General features: G+C 41.0%; 1 protein-coding gene across 1 annotated transcript in view; it reads left to right on the forward strand.

The window, feature by feature from the left end:
* The window catches only part of KAT6B (lysine acetyltransferase 6B), a 109,520-nt gene that overhangs the window by 39,908 nt on the left and 50,157 nt on the right, over positions 1 to 19,455 (forward strand). The window contains 1 exon segment of the mRNA XM_040563724.1: positions 11,922 to 12,030. Within this exon segment, the coding sequence (XP_040419658.1) occupies positions 11,922 to 12,030 (109 nt within the window).

The following is a 19,455-nucleotide window of genomic DNA, read 5'->3' on the forward strand; positions in this document are numbered from 1 at the left end:
GCTTCTCTTTCCATTGGGTTATCACATTTTCTCCTGGATGTGAACTAAGTGTCACGGGCAAATCTGTGCCTAGAAGATCTTCTCATGAAATGGATTCCTGCAGTATGTTGTACGTGTGTCTGTGCGCTCTTGTCCCAGCTGTGCTCTGCACTCGTGGAATTAGATCTAAGAAAGCGTTCCATTGGTCGCACTGCACAAGAAAACTTACACTGGAAGTAGTTAGAGTATGATGGGTAAGGCCTCATACTTTTAGCGGTCAGTGTCCCTTAACCTGCACCTACAGCTTCATTCATAGTTATTTCATCATTTAATTCTGTTAATGTGTGGAAATGAACAGCACCAGCTCTGTATGAGGTTGAAATAATCCTGCCAGTGTTGGAGGGAGTGTTTGGCTTCTGAATGCTGTGAGACTTCATTTCAAACTCAGGCAAACTCCAGTATTACTTTAAGATTGATGTGTTAGTGTTTTTTGTATGCTCTTTCCTTCAGCTATGCCGTTTTGCTGGAGTGCAAAGTTCTTGCCACCATCTGTAGGCCATCAGTTGCTGTTCTTGAGGCAGAGCATAAGTGACTTGAAGCATGGTGTAAAAATACCTCACAAATCATAGTGAGCTGCTGGCTTAGTGAACTTCGCTACAATCCTTCTCCTACCCTTTTTTCCTGTTATTCTGATGCTATGACTCATAAATGCTCCCTTAGTAGCATGGCAGTTCAATGTTATTAGCAGGAGAGAGGATGGCTTCTTAGATTTTGTGGGTTTTTGCTTGGTAACTGCAGACTTTGAATAGATAGTAGGTAGATTTAAACCAGGGTTTGAGAGCCTGACTGATTTGTTTCCAGGAGTCATGCAATACAAATTACTGCAATCTTTTTCATTTTTTTCCTGCCTTCTTAAACATAATGGTCGAAGCCAAATCTTAAGCCTGTTTCCTTCAAGAGGCTTTCATTTAACTTTATTTAAAAGGCATGCTTGGAAACCTTTCTAAGAAGAGCTGGCCTTCTGTGAAATATTTATCGGTTTTGTTCTGAGCTGTTTGTGTTCCAGTTTACGTAGCAGGGCTGGTTAACAGTGGTTTATTATTCACATGGAGATAATTTTCCCTGTATTTATAAAATGAAAGTGTTCTTTTTTATATAATTATAACATTAGTTTTAATTTGGAGGACGGGGTGGGGGTGGAATTTCTTGTATATTGGCCTTTCCTTGTGCACATAAAGAAGCAGGGACCAGTGGAGCAATGTGCTTCATTTTGTTTGGAATGCTAGCCACTTAAATAACCCTTGGGGATGTAGAAACTCCTTTGCCCATTCATTTTTAGTATCCCACTGCCATAGGTTTCTGCAGCTGATCAAGTGAAAAACTGCTGTTCTCTTCGCTCTTGTATAAAATACACTGTATGTACTTTACGGACCTAGCAGACTTTCAATGGCATCGCGTCTTGTAAAGTTAGAAGCCCTGTGAGTGACTTGAACGTCAAGGCTGTTGGAACAAATTGCCTTTCTCCTCTCAGGAATAAATTCAGTTCCCATTGAGAGGGTGGGGAGAGTGGTGGTTAAGCTGTTCTCATTTAATCATTATTTGTCCAGCTTTCACCCTTTTCAGAAAGGAGATCAGGGAGTGAGTGTATTTTAAATTAAATGAATAAAAGTAGATTTTTCATTATTTCTGTTGCTCCTCTGTAGCTCACCTAACTGGATAATATATTAGTGCCATTGTTTTCACCAAATGAAAACCAGTGACTAAGCAACAGCAAAATCAGTGGTATACTGGTGTTACTTGTTGCCCATAGGAGTACAGGGGTTTAATTAATACTTGGGCTCTGTAAGAGAGGTAACTGTCCTAACAATGATGTGATTTGTATTGCATCTACTCTTAAAATCAGCCATTCGGCAGAAAGGATGTCAAATTACAGGTGTACCATGACAAAACCCTGTTCTAAAAAAACAATCAAAAAATCAAACACAACACAGCTCTCTTTATTTAAAGCTTGCATTTTCATAATGACATCAGTGGAAGAAATCCAAATAAACATTTCTCTTGTAATCCCGTATCAAGTTGTGGAATGTGCAGCCTTAATCTTGCTTTGGTCCCAGTGCTTTTCCTTTACGTATGTGAGGCGAACAGGCAGGATATATCTTGACTTTGTGTGGCAAATGAGCAGCTTCATCTTGGAGTAGAACTGTTTTACTTTTTTTGTTTAAAACTGCATTTTGCACTATCCCAGTCCCACAAAGCCCTTGCTTCTGTATTTATAGTGCTACTCAGCTCTGGATAGTGCTGACAGTAAACTTGCCCCAAAGAGTAAACGAAATAAAATATGCGTATGATCCACTTAATATGCAATTAAACATTTTCCCTGAGCAATTAGCATCAAGACAACTAATAATTATCCTGTGCCACACTGCAAACATATTATGCACATTTATGTTGGATGACTTTGGTAATAAGTTATGAATAAAAATGTGCGTATATACAAACATCTGAGTAAACATAATATTATGCCAACCAAGTGTGTACTTTTCATACTGGAGTTTGTTTAATCTACCTAAAAGCAATGCTTTTTCTCCAACGAATGTCAAAACTGACATTCCCATGGGATCATGGCCTGTAAATCACAGCGCTGCTTAACTGCTTGTGATTATACATGTAACTTCTTGCTTCATCCTACTTGCATTGCAACAACAGGTAGAGCTTGGAGTTAGGAAATGCAGTTCCATTGCAGCAACTGTATGTACCTGTGACCCAAAAAGAGTCTCCCTAAAACAAAGAACCAAAACCACTAAAAGTACAAAGGGGTTCTATCCAAAAAGTTTGGGAATCTTCTAAATATATGAAGAAAGCAAATACCATGAAAACAAGGTAGGTGAAGAAAAGGTGAAAATAAGAAGTGAGTAATGAGCAGGATTTGAGTTAAGCTGGGTACTTCGCTGTTTTTAAGTTTACCTCTGAATCAATACCTAGAGGTGTACTTAAAGGGGTGAGATTCCTTGTGGGATTGCATACTGATAATGTGGGTAATGTGTAATTGAAGTGCTTTGTCATCAGGCACAATGGATGGCATGGTGGTTGATGGTGTAGCAGATAAATCATGATGATGATGGTAGGTCAGTGTTGTTAGGCTTACATGCATCCTTTTGTGACAGATGAAGTGCATGGGGAGCAATGGAAATGTCTGGAAATGGAAGCGTCTGGGTTCTGTAGCTGTTGAAATGATCGCAGGGTCTACCCATATCAGAAGGGCTGGTTTTAGGCTGTCGACAATGGTCTTGTGTGTCTATTAAACTTGGATTATGGTTGGCAAACCTTACCTCTGCAAGCACAGAGGCTTTAAATAGGTTCTGTTAAAAATGAAAGCTGAGCCTCCAGAGAACTGGGAAATTTATCTGTGGTTTTGAGGTGCGGCTTTGCACCTTTCTCCAGGAGGCTGCTTTGGGTATCTGTTTTGTACAACAGAAGGGGGCTTTTTGAATTGTTTGGTGGATGCCAACAGAACACGAGTGCAGTTTCATTTGTATGAAGTTAATTAAGAGGACCAGGGCAAGCCTTTCAGAAAAGCCTTTTCAGCCTTTTACAGCCTTTTCAGAAAAGGTGAGCACGTCTGTGGTTTTCTGTGGTGTTTTTGGTATGTTTTTGTTTTTAGACAGGGTTTCTTCTGCCACGCATGTGGAGCAATCTTCAATATGAAGAATATCTTGGATGGTTTCTTGAATACTGCTGCAGCAACTTTAGTAAATTGAAGTTAGTTTTGTTTTTGTTTCTAACATTTGTATTTTCATATGAAACATGGGAAGTCTACTTTGAAATAATTTGAAATGCAATAGAGCTTGGCTTTTATTGCATTTCCCAGTTTGCAAGCAAAAGAGGCTTTTGATGCCTGAAGTTGCATTCTGCTTCCTAAGCAGTAATTGTGAGTCCCCCTGTTCTAGGTTGTGTTGTTCTCAGGTTTGGATGAGCAGGAATGATGGATGATGGATGAGCAGTTCCTTTCAGTAACTTAAAACTGTGTTTCAAAGACCACTACTAGCGTATGTTATTTTGTGCATGTCTTCTTTATTACAGTGTTTGTTTATGAAGGCACAGGTTAGCTTTTTGTCTGTTCAGTTTCATAAGCTGTCGTGGTGCTTGCTGACTGATGAGGTCAGTCCCGAGGCACAAAAAGGGATGTGGGGAGCTGCATTCAAGTGGGATGCATGCTGTCCTGCGAGGTACCCTTGCCTTTTTGTACAGTCTAATGAAATACTCTGGGAGGAAAAATAATCTAATAACACAAGTTTGCATTACAGTTTGGCTGTATTTTTCAGGGTGGGGAGGAGGAATCAAGTTTTACGTTTTTACACTTACTGGCTTAAAAAAAAAAGTTGTTTTAGGGATAATACATGGGATTTTTAGCTGGAAAACGGTGAAAAAGCTAGGAGTAACTTGGTTGGCTCTGAACATCTTTCATCTTAGGATTGATGGGGACTGGATAGAGTCCCCATCTGTTTAGGAACCATAATTTTCTTACAGGCTGAAGTAGAGCTCCAGAAAGTGGGGGACTGCTCCCCTGCCTGCTGCCACTTGTAGCAGTAGGTCCATTTGGATGTGCGTTCAGGAGTTTCCCACAGAAAGTTGGATTTCCAGTTCTTAGGACAACTCAGGAATGCTACATGAGTGGTGGTCCTCACATGTGTGCTCTCACAACCTCCTTCACCCGTCATATACCAGTTGCTCTATTTGTGCACACAAAGGGAAGGGCAGGGACCTGCAAGAATGGAGTGCAAGCTCTGAAGCCTAGTACCACTGTTGTAGTTAAATGCCTTTGGGGGTGTAAATCCAGGCAGACACAAATGGTTTCATGCTTCTCAGTTTTGGGTAATTTAGTTACCTCAGAGTTATGCTGCATATCATAATTTCCATACATATGTACCCCATGTAAGTATGGGAGACGGATGTGATGTGAGCAGAGGAGAAGCCACTTTGTAATAAGGATATAAGAGATTTATAGCTCAAAAGAAAAACATGGCTCTGTGTTCTAGCAGTGAACATCCTCTTTTGGGGGAAGAGGAGAAGCTCCAGATTACAGCTTTTCCTCCACATGCTCTTTATGTATAGTTTATTGACTTTAATCTGTAATACAAAATCTTTTTCCTTGGAACTGTTCTTATGCTGTTTTTTTTCTTTGTGCTTTCTGAAGCTGTAGGTCCTACAGTCATGTTTGTAGCATGGCTAACATTTTCATGCTTCCACAGTAATAGCCTGGGTACATGTTCCTAGTATCCTTTGAGTTAGAGTGTATTCTTGCCATGTATTAGCGTGGCACTGTAGAATTAAATATGGGATTTAGTGGGCAGTTGCCATTAAGAAGTTGATTTAAAAATTAAAGTTTAGCTTACTTTGTAATCCCTAGTTCCTGAAACACAGCATTTTTTTTCACTGATGTGTAAAGTGAACTTTTTTTGTCCTCCCACAGAATGGGTGCAGTAAGGGAATTGGAGCTGAAGGTACTAGTAGTGCCTTGCCTTGCTTATGACCAGAACAACTGTTTGAGTAGTTGAGACTAGAAATTAATATATGTCTCTCATTCAGTTTTTGTTTCTCGGTATTAATAATAGTAGTTAAAATGTTTAGAGATGATAATGGTGATAGTTCTTATCAAGGACTTCGTTTTTTGAAATTAGGATATGATTGTCAAAAAAAGACCATCACCACCAAGCAAGCTCCAAAACGAAGATAGCACTTGAAGGTAAAGATTGAGATCAAAACAGTGGTTCTCTAGTGAAGGTCACGGCAGTTCCCATTTGACTCTATCGTGTTAACCTTGAAATAACTTGTGCTGTTTCTATTCATGGGATAATAGAGATCTAAAATTTGTGTATTGCATATGGATGCATCTTCTAGCAAGTTGTCATGCTGTTGAGGCCTTTCTGAAAAGGCATTGTGAGAGCTCAAATATGAACATTTGAGGCTTTTGGATTGCTGTTGAAACTTATTTTTTGGGAAGTATACATGAAACTTCTTAGTTCTCTTAGCGTGCATAACATTTAATGGGACTAGGACTTAAAACCATAATTGTTTATATACAGCTGATGTCTAGCAGTTTTAAGACAATCTGTTTTAATCTTCAGAGTGCTATAGCAATGTAAATAATAATCTACTTGCTTTCAGTGGGATTTATAGTTGTGGGTAACTTCACGTACTTGAAAATAAAGACTTTTCAGGACTTAAGATGTGACTTTTGGGGCTGCAGACTGTTAGAACATTGAATGCTCTAAGACTTTCATGGGAATTATAAATTAGAAGAACATGTAAATTCCTCCAGCACATGAACTACTGTAGGGAAAAAATATTTTGAGTTAGACTTTTGAGACAAACTTATTTTGGCATAAGTTAACTGAAAACCAGGGGAATTTTAACCGTGGATTAATTTTATGCGGTGGCAAAGCTTGTTAGTTTCTCAGAATAGATGGATATGATTCACTTAAAAATAAGTAAATCACATTTACTGGTTTCATAAAGGACAAACTGAGCTAGCATTAAGACGAGGTTTTCACTTAAGTACAGATGATGCACTAGTTGAACTACATGCTAACACTGCTGTTACAATTTCTAGATCAGCATGAGTTTTTTTGTGAATCAATCTCAGGGTTTGAAGTGTGAGTGAAGACGGAGAAAGGAGTAAGGAAAGTGAGTCCTTAATGTTTCACACCTTGTAAAATATTCCAGGTAGTTGCAACTTTTTTTAATCAATTATAAAACACTTCCTGAAGTCACCAAAACCAGTGTTTCTATTTGGTTTTAGCTTTTATCAGTAGCACAAACTCCCTGGATATTTTTTTTCTGAAAGTGATTGAAATGATTCAACAATGATCAAAATGTAGATGTACATACCCCTGTTAGTGAAAAAGATCTTAAATGTTAGTACATGCATGCATAATTACTGTCTAAAATGGGTTTGAAACTAGTCCTTTTAAGATAAAGATTGAGTTGTGCAGGAGGAACTCTATTATAGCATCCAAGCTCCGCTAACATCTCTGCTCTGCATGTGAGGCTGTGCCAGTCTGCGGGCATGGGGCAGGCATCCTTTGGCCTCAGTGTTCCTTGTGAAGCCCATGGCTGTTCCTAATTCGGCAGTAATTCCAACAGACTTGTAAACACTGATCTCTGCTCATCAATTCTCCATTCTTCCTGCTCCCCTAGATGTTAAAGTTGGATGATATTTTTTGATTCCTCACGGTGAATGATGTCACTCGTGCGTCTTCTCTTTTCTTGTACTATGTGGGTGGTTGTTTCACCTTCCTTTCCTATCCTGTGCCCAGTGCATGATGGAGGATAAGCTGTGACACTCTCCTCCACCTCACCTGCTGTACCAGCTTGCACACCTTTCTTCCCATGTCCCTGTGACTTGGTCTGCTGTTAGTGCCTTCATGCTTTTTGTGGTGGGGTAACAGCTCAGGTTGATGATGTGCACTCAAGTGACATCTTTTACAGCTTTGCACTGCACTCCTGATGAAAGGCAGTACCTCTCAGGTTTAACTATCTCATGCTCTTCGCCCTTTCTGTAGGTATTTAATGGCAGAAGTTTGAATATGATGTTTGTGAGGGTTGTTTGTATTAGGTGTCTTTATTATTACTATTTTTTAGCATAAAAATTTCATTGTGTACACAGCTTACCAAACTTCTGTTTGGAGTAAATGAGCTGCAGACCTTAATTTTTCCTTGATTTTATTAGTGCCCTTTTTAGGAAGGTGATGATGCATTTATGAGATCAGAGCAAGGGTTTGTATGGTGCCTAAAGCAGACACTGGCTGGGACCTGCTAAATATTCTGAGGTACTCTATTTGGGAAGCCAGTGTTTTGAAACCTTACCTGCGTGGCTCTTCTGGTTCACATAGGCTTTTATGACACTGTTTTGATCAACTGTAGTGGGTGATTGTTTATAGGAATAATCTTGCCTTTGCGTTTCGTGCCTGAAGGGAAGGGGGAATACATTTGAGACTTCCTGTTGTGAATGTTAAAAACAACGCCTGGTTTATTTAATATTTGTGTTGTATTTGTAGCAGGATTAAATAGCTATCACCTACCAAAAGCTAGTAATTCGTCATCGCCAAGTAATACGTTCACAAATTCGAAACAGATTGTATTTCAGAAATTTAAGTTCTACATTCTACGTTATAATCTTTTCTTGCTTATTGGAGGAGACTGGGAATGTAATGTCACAGTGTGTGCATCACAGGGGTTCTGACCCAAAATTACTGGTGTCAGTGAAATAACCATGATATGGCACTGGCTCGTAAGGCTATTTAAAGGATAGATTGACTGCAGTAGTTGAAGTGTGAAGTTTTTAAAGGGTTGATTAGCTATGATTGTTGAATGTATTGTGTTAAAGTATTGTTCAATTTCTAATTGGGAAGGAAAATAATCAGTTGACAGTTGCTGAATTGCTGGTCTGTTATTGCTCTGTACTAGATTTAAAAACAAAGTTAAAATCTGACTGCCTAGCTGCTTTTTTGCAAAGCTTCAGTTTCTGAAGGCAACTGCGTGTTAGCATAGGGGGTGGATTTTCTGCGTATTTACCCCTACTGCAATTGTAAATACACTGTTACTTGAACAGGGCAGCCTTCTAAATTTGGATATACAATTTCTACTGATCTAGAAAACCAAAACCTTCTGACAGACATAATTTAGCTTGTTCTCCAAGTTGAATTGGATGAGAAGTTCTCCTCAGCTTACTAGCTCTGTGGAAGAAACAACAGTATGTTACTGGAGAAGCATTGTTCAGACCTATATTCAGGGACAGAGCAGTCAACAAAACCTTAAAGTTTTTGCAACAAAATCACTAATGTGTTTCTGAAATATGAGATGGAAAAAAATAAACTCAGATTGAATAGCAAGAAAAATATTGGTTTATTTCATGTAAAGTGTTACTGCATTGAATAACCAGAGTGGTGCCTGCTACCTTACCCGGGATGGGCTCAAGTGGGAGCAGGAGGTTTGTTGCTGTGGCCAAAATCCCAGTCATGTGGGTCCTCAAATACCAGTCCTGTGGTCCTCAAATCCCAGTCATGGTCCTCAGCTCCCAGCACATTGACTGTTTGCTTTTGGGAGTTTCTGCCCCTCCCAAGTGCTGTTCGGGGGGCATCCACCCGTTGCCTGTCCCCCCTCAGTGTCTCCCATCCCGTACTTAGTCTCTTGCTGCTTTCACTGCTCTTCTGCAGCCTTCTCCCAGGCCTCCGTGAGCTGCGTATTTGCCCTTCTGGCACCCATTAATGTTGTGACCGGTGAGGGTTGCCTGGCCCATGGGTGTGGGAAGATTGTGACAGTGGGTTTGTAGGATTCTGTAATGCACAAGGACTCGAAGGCTTTTGTTTCTTGAATTTCTTCATTGTCAGTTGCTACAAATCACTGCTGGTAAAGCAAGTATATACTCGTGATTGTTTACCTAAGCGCCTGCCTGCGTGTGCTATTTTGAAGGGCAGCTCTCACCGAACCCCTCCCAGGGGCTAACATAGGACACCCAAGTCCTGCCCCACAGCTGAGCTGTGTCATGGAGCCTGGCCTCAGCTGGGCATCCCCAGCAAGGGCCTGTCCTGTCCTGGAGGTCTTGTGTGGAGAAGTTCTTGCAGGAGAGCTTTGGAAGAGAAGCTCGTCTCTGAGTAGAAAGCAAGCTGCTTTTGGGTGTTTGGAGATGTGTGGGGATTGCACACTAGTTCCTGGTACGGCCAGTAGCTGATGGTGATTTCTGCTTTCCCAGACCATCGGTTTGTTATCACAGCTTCTCTGTTCAGTGCCCATCAGGGAGATCTGGGGCTCCCAGCTGCCCTTGTCAAGGATGCCCTGATTCCCAGGCCAGCCGGTGTACTGTGTCAGTGTTTTGACACCTATGGCTGCTCCAGCACCGAATTACTGGCCAGACGAGTTTCTGTAAGAGATGAAATGGAATTAACCTTGATGTTGACTAACAGTTGTGTTCCAGAGAATAATGATACTTGATTACTGTGTTTTAGGTGAGAAACTAGTGATTAGGGCTTGAAAAATGATACAGGTAGGAGATGAGCTTCTTTGTTTTATATGCTGACAAAGACTTTTTATGGTTCATCCTAACTGAGTCAGTTGTGGGACAAAAATACCACCAGGATGACTGCAGTTCTGCTTTAGCTATGCAAGTTCAAGTAGCGTGAAACTAGGCTTTACTTAGTGTGCTGACAGGAACGTCTGTATTAACTAATGTCAGTAGCTCTGAGATCAGACCTAGTAATGTTCACAGTTATTAATGTAAATGGCTCCTAAATATATACAGGAGCCTGTAAGTTTCTTGAAAACCTGTGTGTGAAGTGACAGGATTTGCAAGCTCTCTATTACTGCGTTTGGTATGGGAACATCAGTCTTTGTAGCCTTGAACTGCCAACAACCTTTGTCCTTTATTTTACCTTCAGTTAAAAAAAAAAAAAGGGGGGGGGTGGAGTAAGGGGATTGAAATAGGAAAGTACATGAATGTTGGCTAATGGCCATGTCTTTCATAGAGCAAGAAAAAAAGTCTTGGAAAGATAAATGAGTGTGTGGACCTGGATTTGTTTCATTACATGAATGATATGTGATGTTTTGTAAATAATTTATCAGAGCAAGCATTTCTGAAATGGCTAAAGCACTGTTATATTAAAGGAAAAGAGAACAGTATCATTGCCAAGATGAGGTTTTTACTGGCTTCCACTTAAATATCTTAAAATTATCAGTGTTAAACATTTCTTAAAGTTAAGAAATGTTCACAAGATGCTGCAAGTGAACAGTTAGATAGCTCTGAACCATTTTTCTACTGCTTTTTATTGGGGTCTGAGTGATTAAACAAAAAGCTAATTTTTAGTAGTGTATGTATTTTTTTTAGGTTAATACCACTTTCATGTAAATACATCTTAAAGTGATGATAATTGGACAGATCATTATAATTATGATCTCTTACTGGCAAGAATTGTAAGTAATGGGTTTTCCTTTATCTGTAGGTATGTTACTTTAAACTGACAGGTGGAAAACTCTGCAGGTATGAATATGTCTTCCCCTATCTGGGAAGGTACTTATTACTTTGAGTATCCCATTGAAGAAATAGTTGCACCTAGTTTTACTTGTTACAGATCCTGTTTATAGACTCTCTGTGCAAGTACTACTGATTTATGTATTTGGATGATGTAGGTAACTAGTTTCACTGAAAATCTCTGAGAATTTGTCATTGGGAGAATGAGGAAGTAAATTTGTAGGGTTTTTAATAGTTTTTGTGGAAAGTTGTGTGTTAATTAATTGCAGGTATTGAAAGGTTTACATGTTTGTTTTATTGTAATTGCATGAGATTGTTCCAGTGTGATGAGTCCCATCAACTAACGGTTGATCTATTGAAACCAGTGTTTTTAACCTAAACTGGTAGTTTCAGAGAGAGGCACAAGGAAGCTATCCATTGTACAGAAGTGGATAAAGTATGTCTTAACATTGACACACGTACACGTACTCCTTTGGAAAGGAACTCTATTCAGCTGTAATAAAAACTAGTTTGCATCTTAATCTTTGAAGCAATATTACAGCTGAACCAATGATTTCTTTGTGTTCTGGAGCTGAAATAGTATATTTAAGAATAATGTCCTAAAATTCTTATTTTTCCTGGATTTTTTTTAACACTAACCTCATGTTGGAGATCTTTATATGGGTAAGTACAAAAAGTTGCTAATTATGGGTTAACTTTTGGTTTCGAAAGATGTTAAGATAATAAATCTTATTCAAAAGCAAGTAAATTTGTAATTAATACATAATACAACAAAATGTCAATTAAAACTGACTTTCTGAACTCAAGTATATGAGAGAGAAAAGGCCCCTGAGAAGGGTTTGCCTGTGTCTGTAGTTTTTGGGTAACTTTTTTTCTTGCTTAATAAAGCTAACTACGCCTGTTTGTTTTTTAAATCTAGCCACGAGCTGATCCCATCCCAATATGTAGCTTTTGTTTGGGAACGAAAGAATCAAATCGTGAAAAAAAACCAGAAGAGCTGTTGTCTTGTGCAGACTGTGGCAGCAGTGGTAAGTTGGATGAATTTACAAATATTATAAATATTTATGTATAAATCTGTTTTTAAGGTATTAAAGTATTTTTAATGTGAGAATGTCATTCTCCCTTTGGACATAGATTGACAGCTACAGCAAAGTGTGTTGGGTGAGGCAGTGTGAGAGGCAGGTTTTTAAATAAAATTTTGTCAGACATCTACCAATGAGTTGTTTGAATTCATTTGTAGGCCCACAGTTTAGACGTGCTGAGGAAATTTATAGGGAAATGGTACTTGCAGAATGCTGGAATGGTGTGATTTTTCTGGGGGGTTCTATGCTTGATTTGAAAACTCAGTTTTGCTCTGTGCCTGCAAATGAGCATCAGGAATTCTGTACTCATTTGCAGCATTTAAGACGTTGGGGAAGAATGGAAAAAAAAAAAACCTGTGTAGCAGTCTTTGCTGTTACGTATCTTGTGTATCCAGTTAATTTTCTTGTAAAAAAATCTTTTGTTACTCAAGTGGTAATTTGTATAGTGTTTAAAATAACCTACTCAAACTGTTAGGAGAAACATCACAGTTGTGTTTCACTCAACAGAAAATGTGTATGGCTTTCAGGGGAAAAAGGGAGTTGTAAGAAGAACAAGTCTTTTGGCTAGTAACAGGAAAATTACGGAGTCAGGTAAATATTTTACAAGTACAAAGAAGTCCAGCAATTAATGAGCTAGGTGTTTGCTTCCTTATGAAGTTACATAAATAAAGCAGAACTTTAAAAAAAAAAAAAATAGTTGAAGAAAATAGTACATTCCTTTTTTCTTCATATTCTTCAGCTAGTGTGAGAATCCAGTTTCCCCTTTGAATGGTTTCAATTACTTTGCAAAAAGTGATTATGAAATGGGATGAATTTTTGTATCAAGAACTTCTTTGTCAGAATGCATAGGATGGTTTTTGATATTAGATCCTTATTTTCCCCCTTCCAAGAAAGTGACCCTGTTTGATAAAGGAGGGTTATACTTCACTGCTTGTTCCCTGAAAGGTGTTTGTGTGGGTGGTGGTAGAGTTGATCCAATAGCAGGTATGGGAACTGGTATGTAGGCAAACCGGAGGCCACCGCTTGTCAGACACAATGAAGTGACCATCCACTTACATGTACCTTGCTGCTGTGCACTGGAGCTGCTCTTGCTGTACCTGTGCAGCTGATCTGAATGCAAGTGCTTCTAGCAAAGTGATCTGGCTTAATTTTGAAACCATCTGGGTTAATTTTGGAAGCTGTAGCACACTGTTGCTTCGAGCACTGATTGCACATGGATGATACCAAGCATGTTCTTGGCTTAGGTTATTGCTGATTTGCAGGGGGATTTGAAACTCATGAAGACCTTGTTAGAAAAAGCTTTATGGCATATAGCTGGCCTAACTGTCGAGTTTGGGTTGTGAAAATCCTCTGATCAGTTCAGCTATTCTAAAAGAAAATCCCCTGTGTAAAAAGAGCTTTATATCGGAAGAAGAGTTATTTGACCAGTAGAGCTTGTCACTTGGGTGGACTGCTCTTGTTAGCTGTGTCATTAAAAGAATTTTTGCCCACGCAAGCTACCGCTGCTTAAGGAAGTAGTTTCAGCAAAGCTTTTTGCAGTGCAGATCATCCCATCCCAGCTCACAGACACACTAGCACTACTGCTTCTTAAAGTCACAACCTGCAACATGCTACCCCTTCTTCTGCCCTGGTACAAGCGGTTGCATGTGAGCTGGACTGAGGAACAAATGTAGTTGAAAGATGGCAAGTTTGATTGGTTCCGTGCTCAGCCATACAACCTTCTGTGTCAGAAAGAAAATGAGGGAAGTGCTTGGGTGGTCAATGAGTAGGGTCTGAGTAAGCCATCGCTGCTTTTGAGAAGGATGTAAATGAAAATATTGTTTCAGTGTCTTTAAATTCAGAGTATATATCTCTCACAATTTTGTAGGTGTGATGCTGAAGATGGTTAATCTTTTGGTACTGTGATAGCTATAAAAGTACTCAAGTAAAAACAAACCAGTATGGAACAAAAATGTATTTTCAGTTCATCAGGGTATGCTTCTCGTTGTGTGCTTCTGAATCCATCACCCTGGACAGATTATTTTTATTCTAACCAGTTTGTTTTCTAGTATATTTAAGTAAACGATTAAACAGTGAAATAAGGAAGTGGCTTTACACTGAACCCCTTAGACTTGTTAAATGGCCTTCCAATATGGCTTACAGGATTCTGGTACTTTTCAATCTGTGTTCTAGTATTTGGAAGTTTAATAGGATTTGTGCTATTGTGGTACTGTGGTACGCAAAGTTTACATTAATCAGGTGACCTCAGATAACAGCTCTTCTGTTATGGAGTAATCCCTGGTAAGTCTAAGGGCTCTGGAACTGCGGAAGCCTTGACTTTCATGGATCAGCTTCCCTTTGAATTAACACTGATACATTCTGTCTGCCTCATTAAGAGTGAATTATCTTTAATTAGTTCCTCAGATGTACCTTATATGAAGAATGAAATGTTGAGACTGCCAATCAGATTGCTGCGTGGTTAAACTTTAGCTACTGATGCCTAACTAAAAGAAAAACCAATTTCAGTGCAGTATATAATAAAACTTCATTCAAGTAGAGGTTATTGTAATTGGATTTGTAATTTTGCACACTGCAGTATGTCTCAAAGCTGGTCTTACTGTATAAGAAACATAAAAGAAAATGCATATTGTGCACAGCAAGCAAATTGTTCAGTTGATCAGAGATTAAATTGCAGTGCCCACTACTGGCATGTCTGCTTTGCCTTAGTTTTTTTGTTTCAGTTGCTTATGCTTCTTCAGGTAATGCTTCTGCATTCTGAAAGCAGAAGCTATTTGGGTATTTGAACACCTCTCTAATATACCGCTCTAATATCACTCCGATTTTGTGATATAATCTATTTGGGTAGTGAAAATGAAATGCATTGCTGTGTCCCTTTTCACAGGGTGTTTTGTAAGGGAGTAAAATGAGGGATGTCAGATAAGAGAAAACAAATTCTATTATGAAAGCAAACATTGTTCCTTCCTTTTTTCCTGCTTTTTTTTCCTTGCTATCTTTTGATTTTGAAAAATCAATAGACTTGAGAACTGGAATCAAACTCTACCTCTGTTTGCACAATCAAGAGGTGCAGAAGCAACTAAAGAGCTGCTGCTGACAGATTTTTGAAAGGGAGAAAGAAGTTTGAGTTACCGGGAAACTATAATAAATACTTAAGAGCGACAAAAAAGCACAAACAAAACCAACAAAAAATACAAGTAGAACAATGGTGGGTTTTATTATTCCAAATAAGTATTATGTTAGGCTGAGAAGGCAGGAGGGTTAGTGATCAAATGTGGGTAAGGGAAGCTGGAGAGCAGAACAACAAAGGTTTTTAATCAGTTCAAGAGGAACAGGGACAGGAGATGTTTGGAAAGCAACCTGTGGAGGCTGCTTTACAAACAGAGATCAGGGTATGCCTGAAATGTAGGAGCTCACAATGGAGCAGGTGGATGTGGCCTGAAGGCAACTGCAGCCCATGGAGAGCAGGAACAGGCTCCGGTCCAGAGCTGCAGCCCATGAAGAGGAGCCTACACAAGAGCAGGTGATCTGGTGGCAGCCCACGGGGGACCCACACTGAACATCTGTTCTTGCAGGATGGACCCTGTGGTATGGACCCATATTGGAGCAATTCTTGAGTCTGAGGGAAGCTTGTGCTGGATCAATTCAGGAGGGACTGCATCCTGTGAGAGGCACCCTGTGCCAGAGCAGGGGGAAGAGAGCATCTGTGAGGAGGTGTTGTGGACTGACTGCAACCCCCATTCCCCTCAGCTGTATGGGGGAAGGATGTAGAAGAGCAGATATGGGGAGAAGGTGTTTTCAGTTTCCTCTTAGTTCTTATTGCTCTGGCCTGTTATCAATAGACATATAATAATATATAATGTTTGTTTTATTAATCTCCCTTATACAGAGTCTCTTTTGCTTGTGGCAGCAGTCGGTGTGTGATCTCCCTGTCCTTATCTCAACCGATAAGCTTTTTTCATTGTTTCTTCCTTCTGAGGATGGGGAGTGAGAGAGCAGCATGGTGATGCTTGGCTGCCTATTGGTATTAAACTGGTACATAAGGGAATATGGAAATTCTTTTACTCTTGTTTACTACCATACGTGGGAGGAGGTTGGCTAGTTGGATAAAATTAACTGCTAAGAATCCTGTAGCTAGAAAAACATACTGGATGTCCAAGTTAGATGCACTGATCCTTTCTCCTTGTAGTTAAGTTCACCCTAATTAATAATGCTTTCTACCTAAAATGTTATTGAACACATTTTTCTTTGGAAATTACTCTATAGGTTTGTTTCCAACACTTGTATTTCATGTTAAAAATAACATGTTAGCGTATCTAATTTATCCCTGTAAGTAATTGTTGTCAGTAGTGTAACACTGTTCTCTTAAGACTGTTGTTTTGTCAGATCCTTTGAAGAATATACAAGACCCAAATTTGCAATGAGGAAACAGAAGTGGACTTGTTAAAGGAGTTCTCTTCACTCAGGAATGAGACATTGTTTTAACTTCCTGATCTCACCTATTTTTACCACATTAACATATTGCAAGTCTTCACCTCTTCTAACTGGAGTAGACAAGAAAATTTTAAAGCATTTGATTTTTTTTTTTAAGGTTGAACTAAACTTATATATGTATTCCTGGTGGAAATTGGCAGCTTTTGAAGGTTGAAGTTACCTGTAATCTGTTAAGTTTGTAGTATATTGATGTTGCTGTGGCTTAAAAGAAAGTCATAGAATCATTTAGGTAGGAAAAGACCTCTAGGATATCTAGTCTAGCATTTAACCTAGCACTGGCAACTCCACCATTAAACCATGTCACTAAGCACTACATCTACATGTTTTTTGAAGACCTCCAGGGATGGTGACTCAACTACTCTGCTGGGCAGCCTGTTCCAATATTTGACAACTGTTTCAGTGAAGAAATGTTTTAGTGTGTTTATGTGGCAGGGTTTTGCTAGCGGGGGGCCGTAGGGGTGGCTTCTGTGAGAACAATCCAGAAGCTGCCCCATGTTAGTTAAGGGCCCTGCTGCTGACCAGAGCTGAGCCAATACGTGATGTTGTTTGTGCCTCTGTGAGAGCAGATTTAAGAAAGGAGGAGAAAAACAAAAAAACTGCTGGGAACAGCAGCTGGGGGAGAGAGAGGAACGAGAAACAGCCTTACAGACGCAAAGGTCAGTGAAGGAGTGGGAGAGGTGTTCCAGGCGCCAGAGCAGAAGTCCCTTGCGGCCTGTGGTCAGGACCATGGTGAAGCAGGCTGTCCCCCTGCAGCCCATGGAGTACCACGATGGAACAGGGTTCAACGCTGCAGCCTGTGGAGGAGTTCCTGATGGAGCAGGTGGACCTGCACTGAAGAAGACTGTGGCCTGTGGAGGACCCCTGCCGGAACAGGTTCTGAGCCGGAGCTGCAGCCCGTGGAGAAGAGACGATGCAGGAGCAGGGGATCTGGGGGGGGAGCTGCTGCCTGTGGGGAACCCATGCTGGAGCAGTCTGTTCCTGATGAATGGACCCCATGGTATGGAGCCATACCTGGAGCAGTTCTTTAAGAGCTGGATCAGTTCGGGAAGGATGGCATCCCGTGGGAGGGACCCTATGTGGAGCAGGGGACGAGAGTGACTGAAGGAGCGGCGGAGATGAAGCGCTGTAGGCTGACCGCAGCCCCCATTACCCTGCACTGCTTGGGGGGAGGACGTGGAAGTGGCTGGATGGGGGGAAGGCATTTTTGGTTTCTTTCCTTTGTTTCTCACTTTTCTAGCTTGCTAATAATAGGCAATAAATCTTACTATCCCCCCCGGCTCTGAGTCTGTTTTGCCCATCACAATCATTTTTGAGCGATCTCCCTGTCCTTATCTTTACCCTTGAGCCCTTTGCATCATATTTTCTCCTGCTTCCCCTTTGAGGAGGTGGAGTGAGAGAGGGGCTGAGGTGGAACTCGTCTGTCCACCTGAGTAAAACCACCACAACTGTTTCCTAATATCCAACTGAAGCCTTTTCTGGCACAACTTGAGGCCATTTCCTCGTCTTAGTGCTTCGGAGAAGAGACTGATCCCCACCTTGCTATAGTCTCCTTGAAAGTAACTGGAGAGGATACCTGTGATAAGGTCTCCACTGACTCTCCTTTTGTCTAGGTTAAACAACCCCAGATCCCTCAGCTGCTCCTCATAAAACTTGTTCTCTAGGCCTTTCACCAGTTTTGTTGTCCTTTGGACATGCTCCAGCACCCTGATGCCCTTGTTGTAGTGGGGGGCACAAAACTGAACACAGTGCTCGAGGTGCGGCCTCACCGAGGCCAAGTACAGAGGGACAATCACTTTCCCAGTCCTCCTGGCCACGCTATTTCTGACACAAGCCAGGATGCTGTTGGCCTTCTTGGCCACCGGAGCATGCTGCTGGCTCGTGTTCAGCCAGCTGTTGACCAACACCCCCAGGTCCCTTTCTGCAGGGCAGCTTTCCAGCCCCTCTTCCCCCAGCCTGTGTGGTTGTGCCACAAATGCAGGACCCAGCACTTGGCCTTCTGGAACTTCATACACTTGGCCTCAGCCTATGGGCCCAGCATGTCCAGATGTCCAGGCCCATCTACAGAGCTCTTCTACCCATGAGCAGATCAACACTCATGGCCAACTTGGTGTTGTCTGTGAACTTAACAAAGTCAAGTGATTGAACCAGAAGAAATTGCTGTTTCAGTGTGGAGATTGATAGAATGTTACTGGGGTACTGTGTCCAGTTCTGGGCTCCCCAGTACAAGAGGGACTTGGACATACTGGAAAGAGTCCCGTGGAGGGCCATCAAGATGATGAAGGGACTGGAGCACTTCTATGAGGAGAGGCTGAGAGAACTGGGGCAGTTCAGCCTGCAGAAGAGGAGGCTCAGGAGGATCTTATCCAAGTCCATAAATACCTGAAGGGAGGATGCAGCCAAGACTGAGCCAGGCTCTTTTCAGTGTTGCCCAGTGCTGGAACAAGAGGCAGTGTGCGCAAACTAGAACACAGGAGGTTCCCTCTGAACATCAGGAAGCACTTCTGTGCTGTGTGGGTGACTGAGCACTGGTACAGGTTGTCCAGAGAGGTTGTGAAGTTTCTTTCCTTGGTCTTTAAAAGCTGCCTGGATGTGGTCCTGGTTACCGATCTGCAGGTGTCCCCTGCTTGAGCAGGGGGTTGGACCAGACAACTGACCTCCAGAGGTCCCTCCCAACCTCATCCTTCCCTGATTCTGTGGGGAAAACCTCTTGGCAGATATATCTGCTTCTGAATATGCAGGAGATAGTATGTTCTCTCTGTTCAGATGAGTCAGTGCTGAGATTATAGGGACTTCAGAGCCAAAAACATGCTTTCCCTCTTGAGCAATTTTACAGGTGCTTTCTTTACGTTTGAAGGTCACAGTGACTCTGTTTAATGGACTACG

Source organism: Cygnus olor, chromosome 7, assembly GCF_009769625.2.
Source record: "Cygnus olor isolate bCygOlo1 chromosome 7, bCygOlo1.pri.v2, whole genome shotgun sequence".
Lineage (NCBI taxonomy): Eukaryota > Metazoa > Chordata > Aves > Anseriformes > Anatidae > Cygnus > Cygnus olor.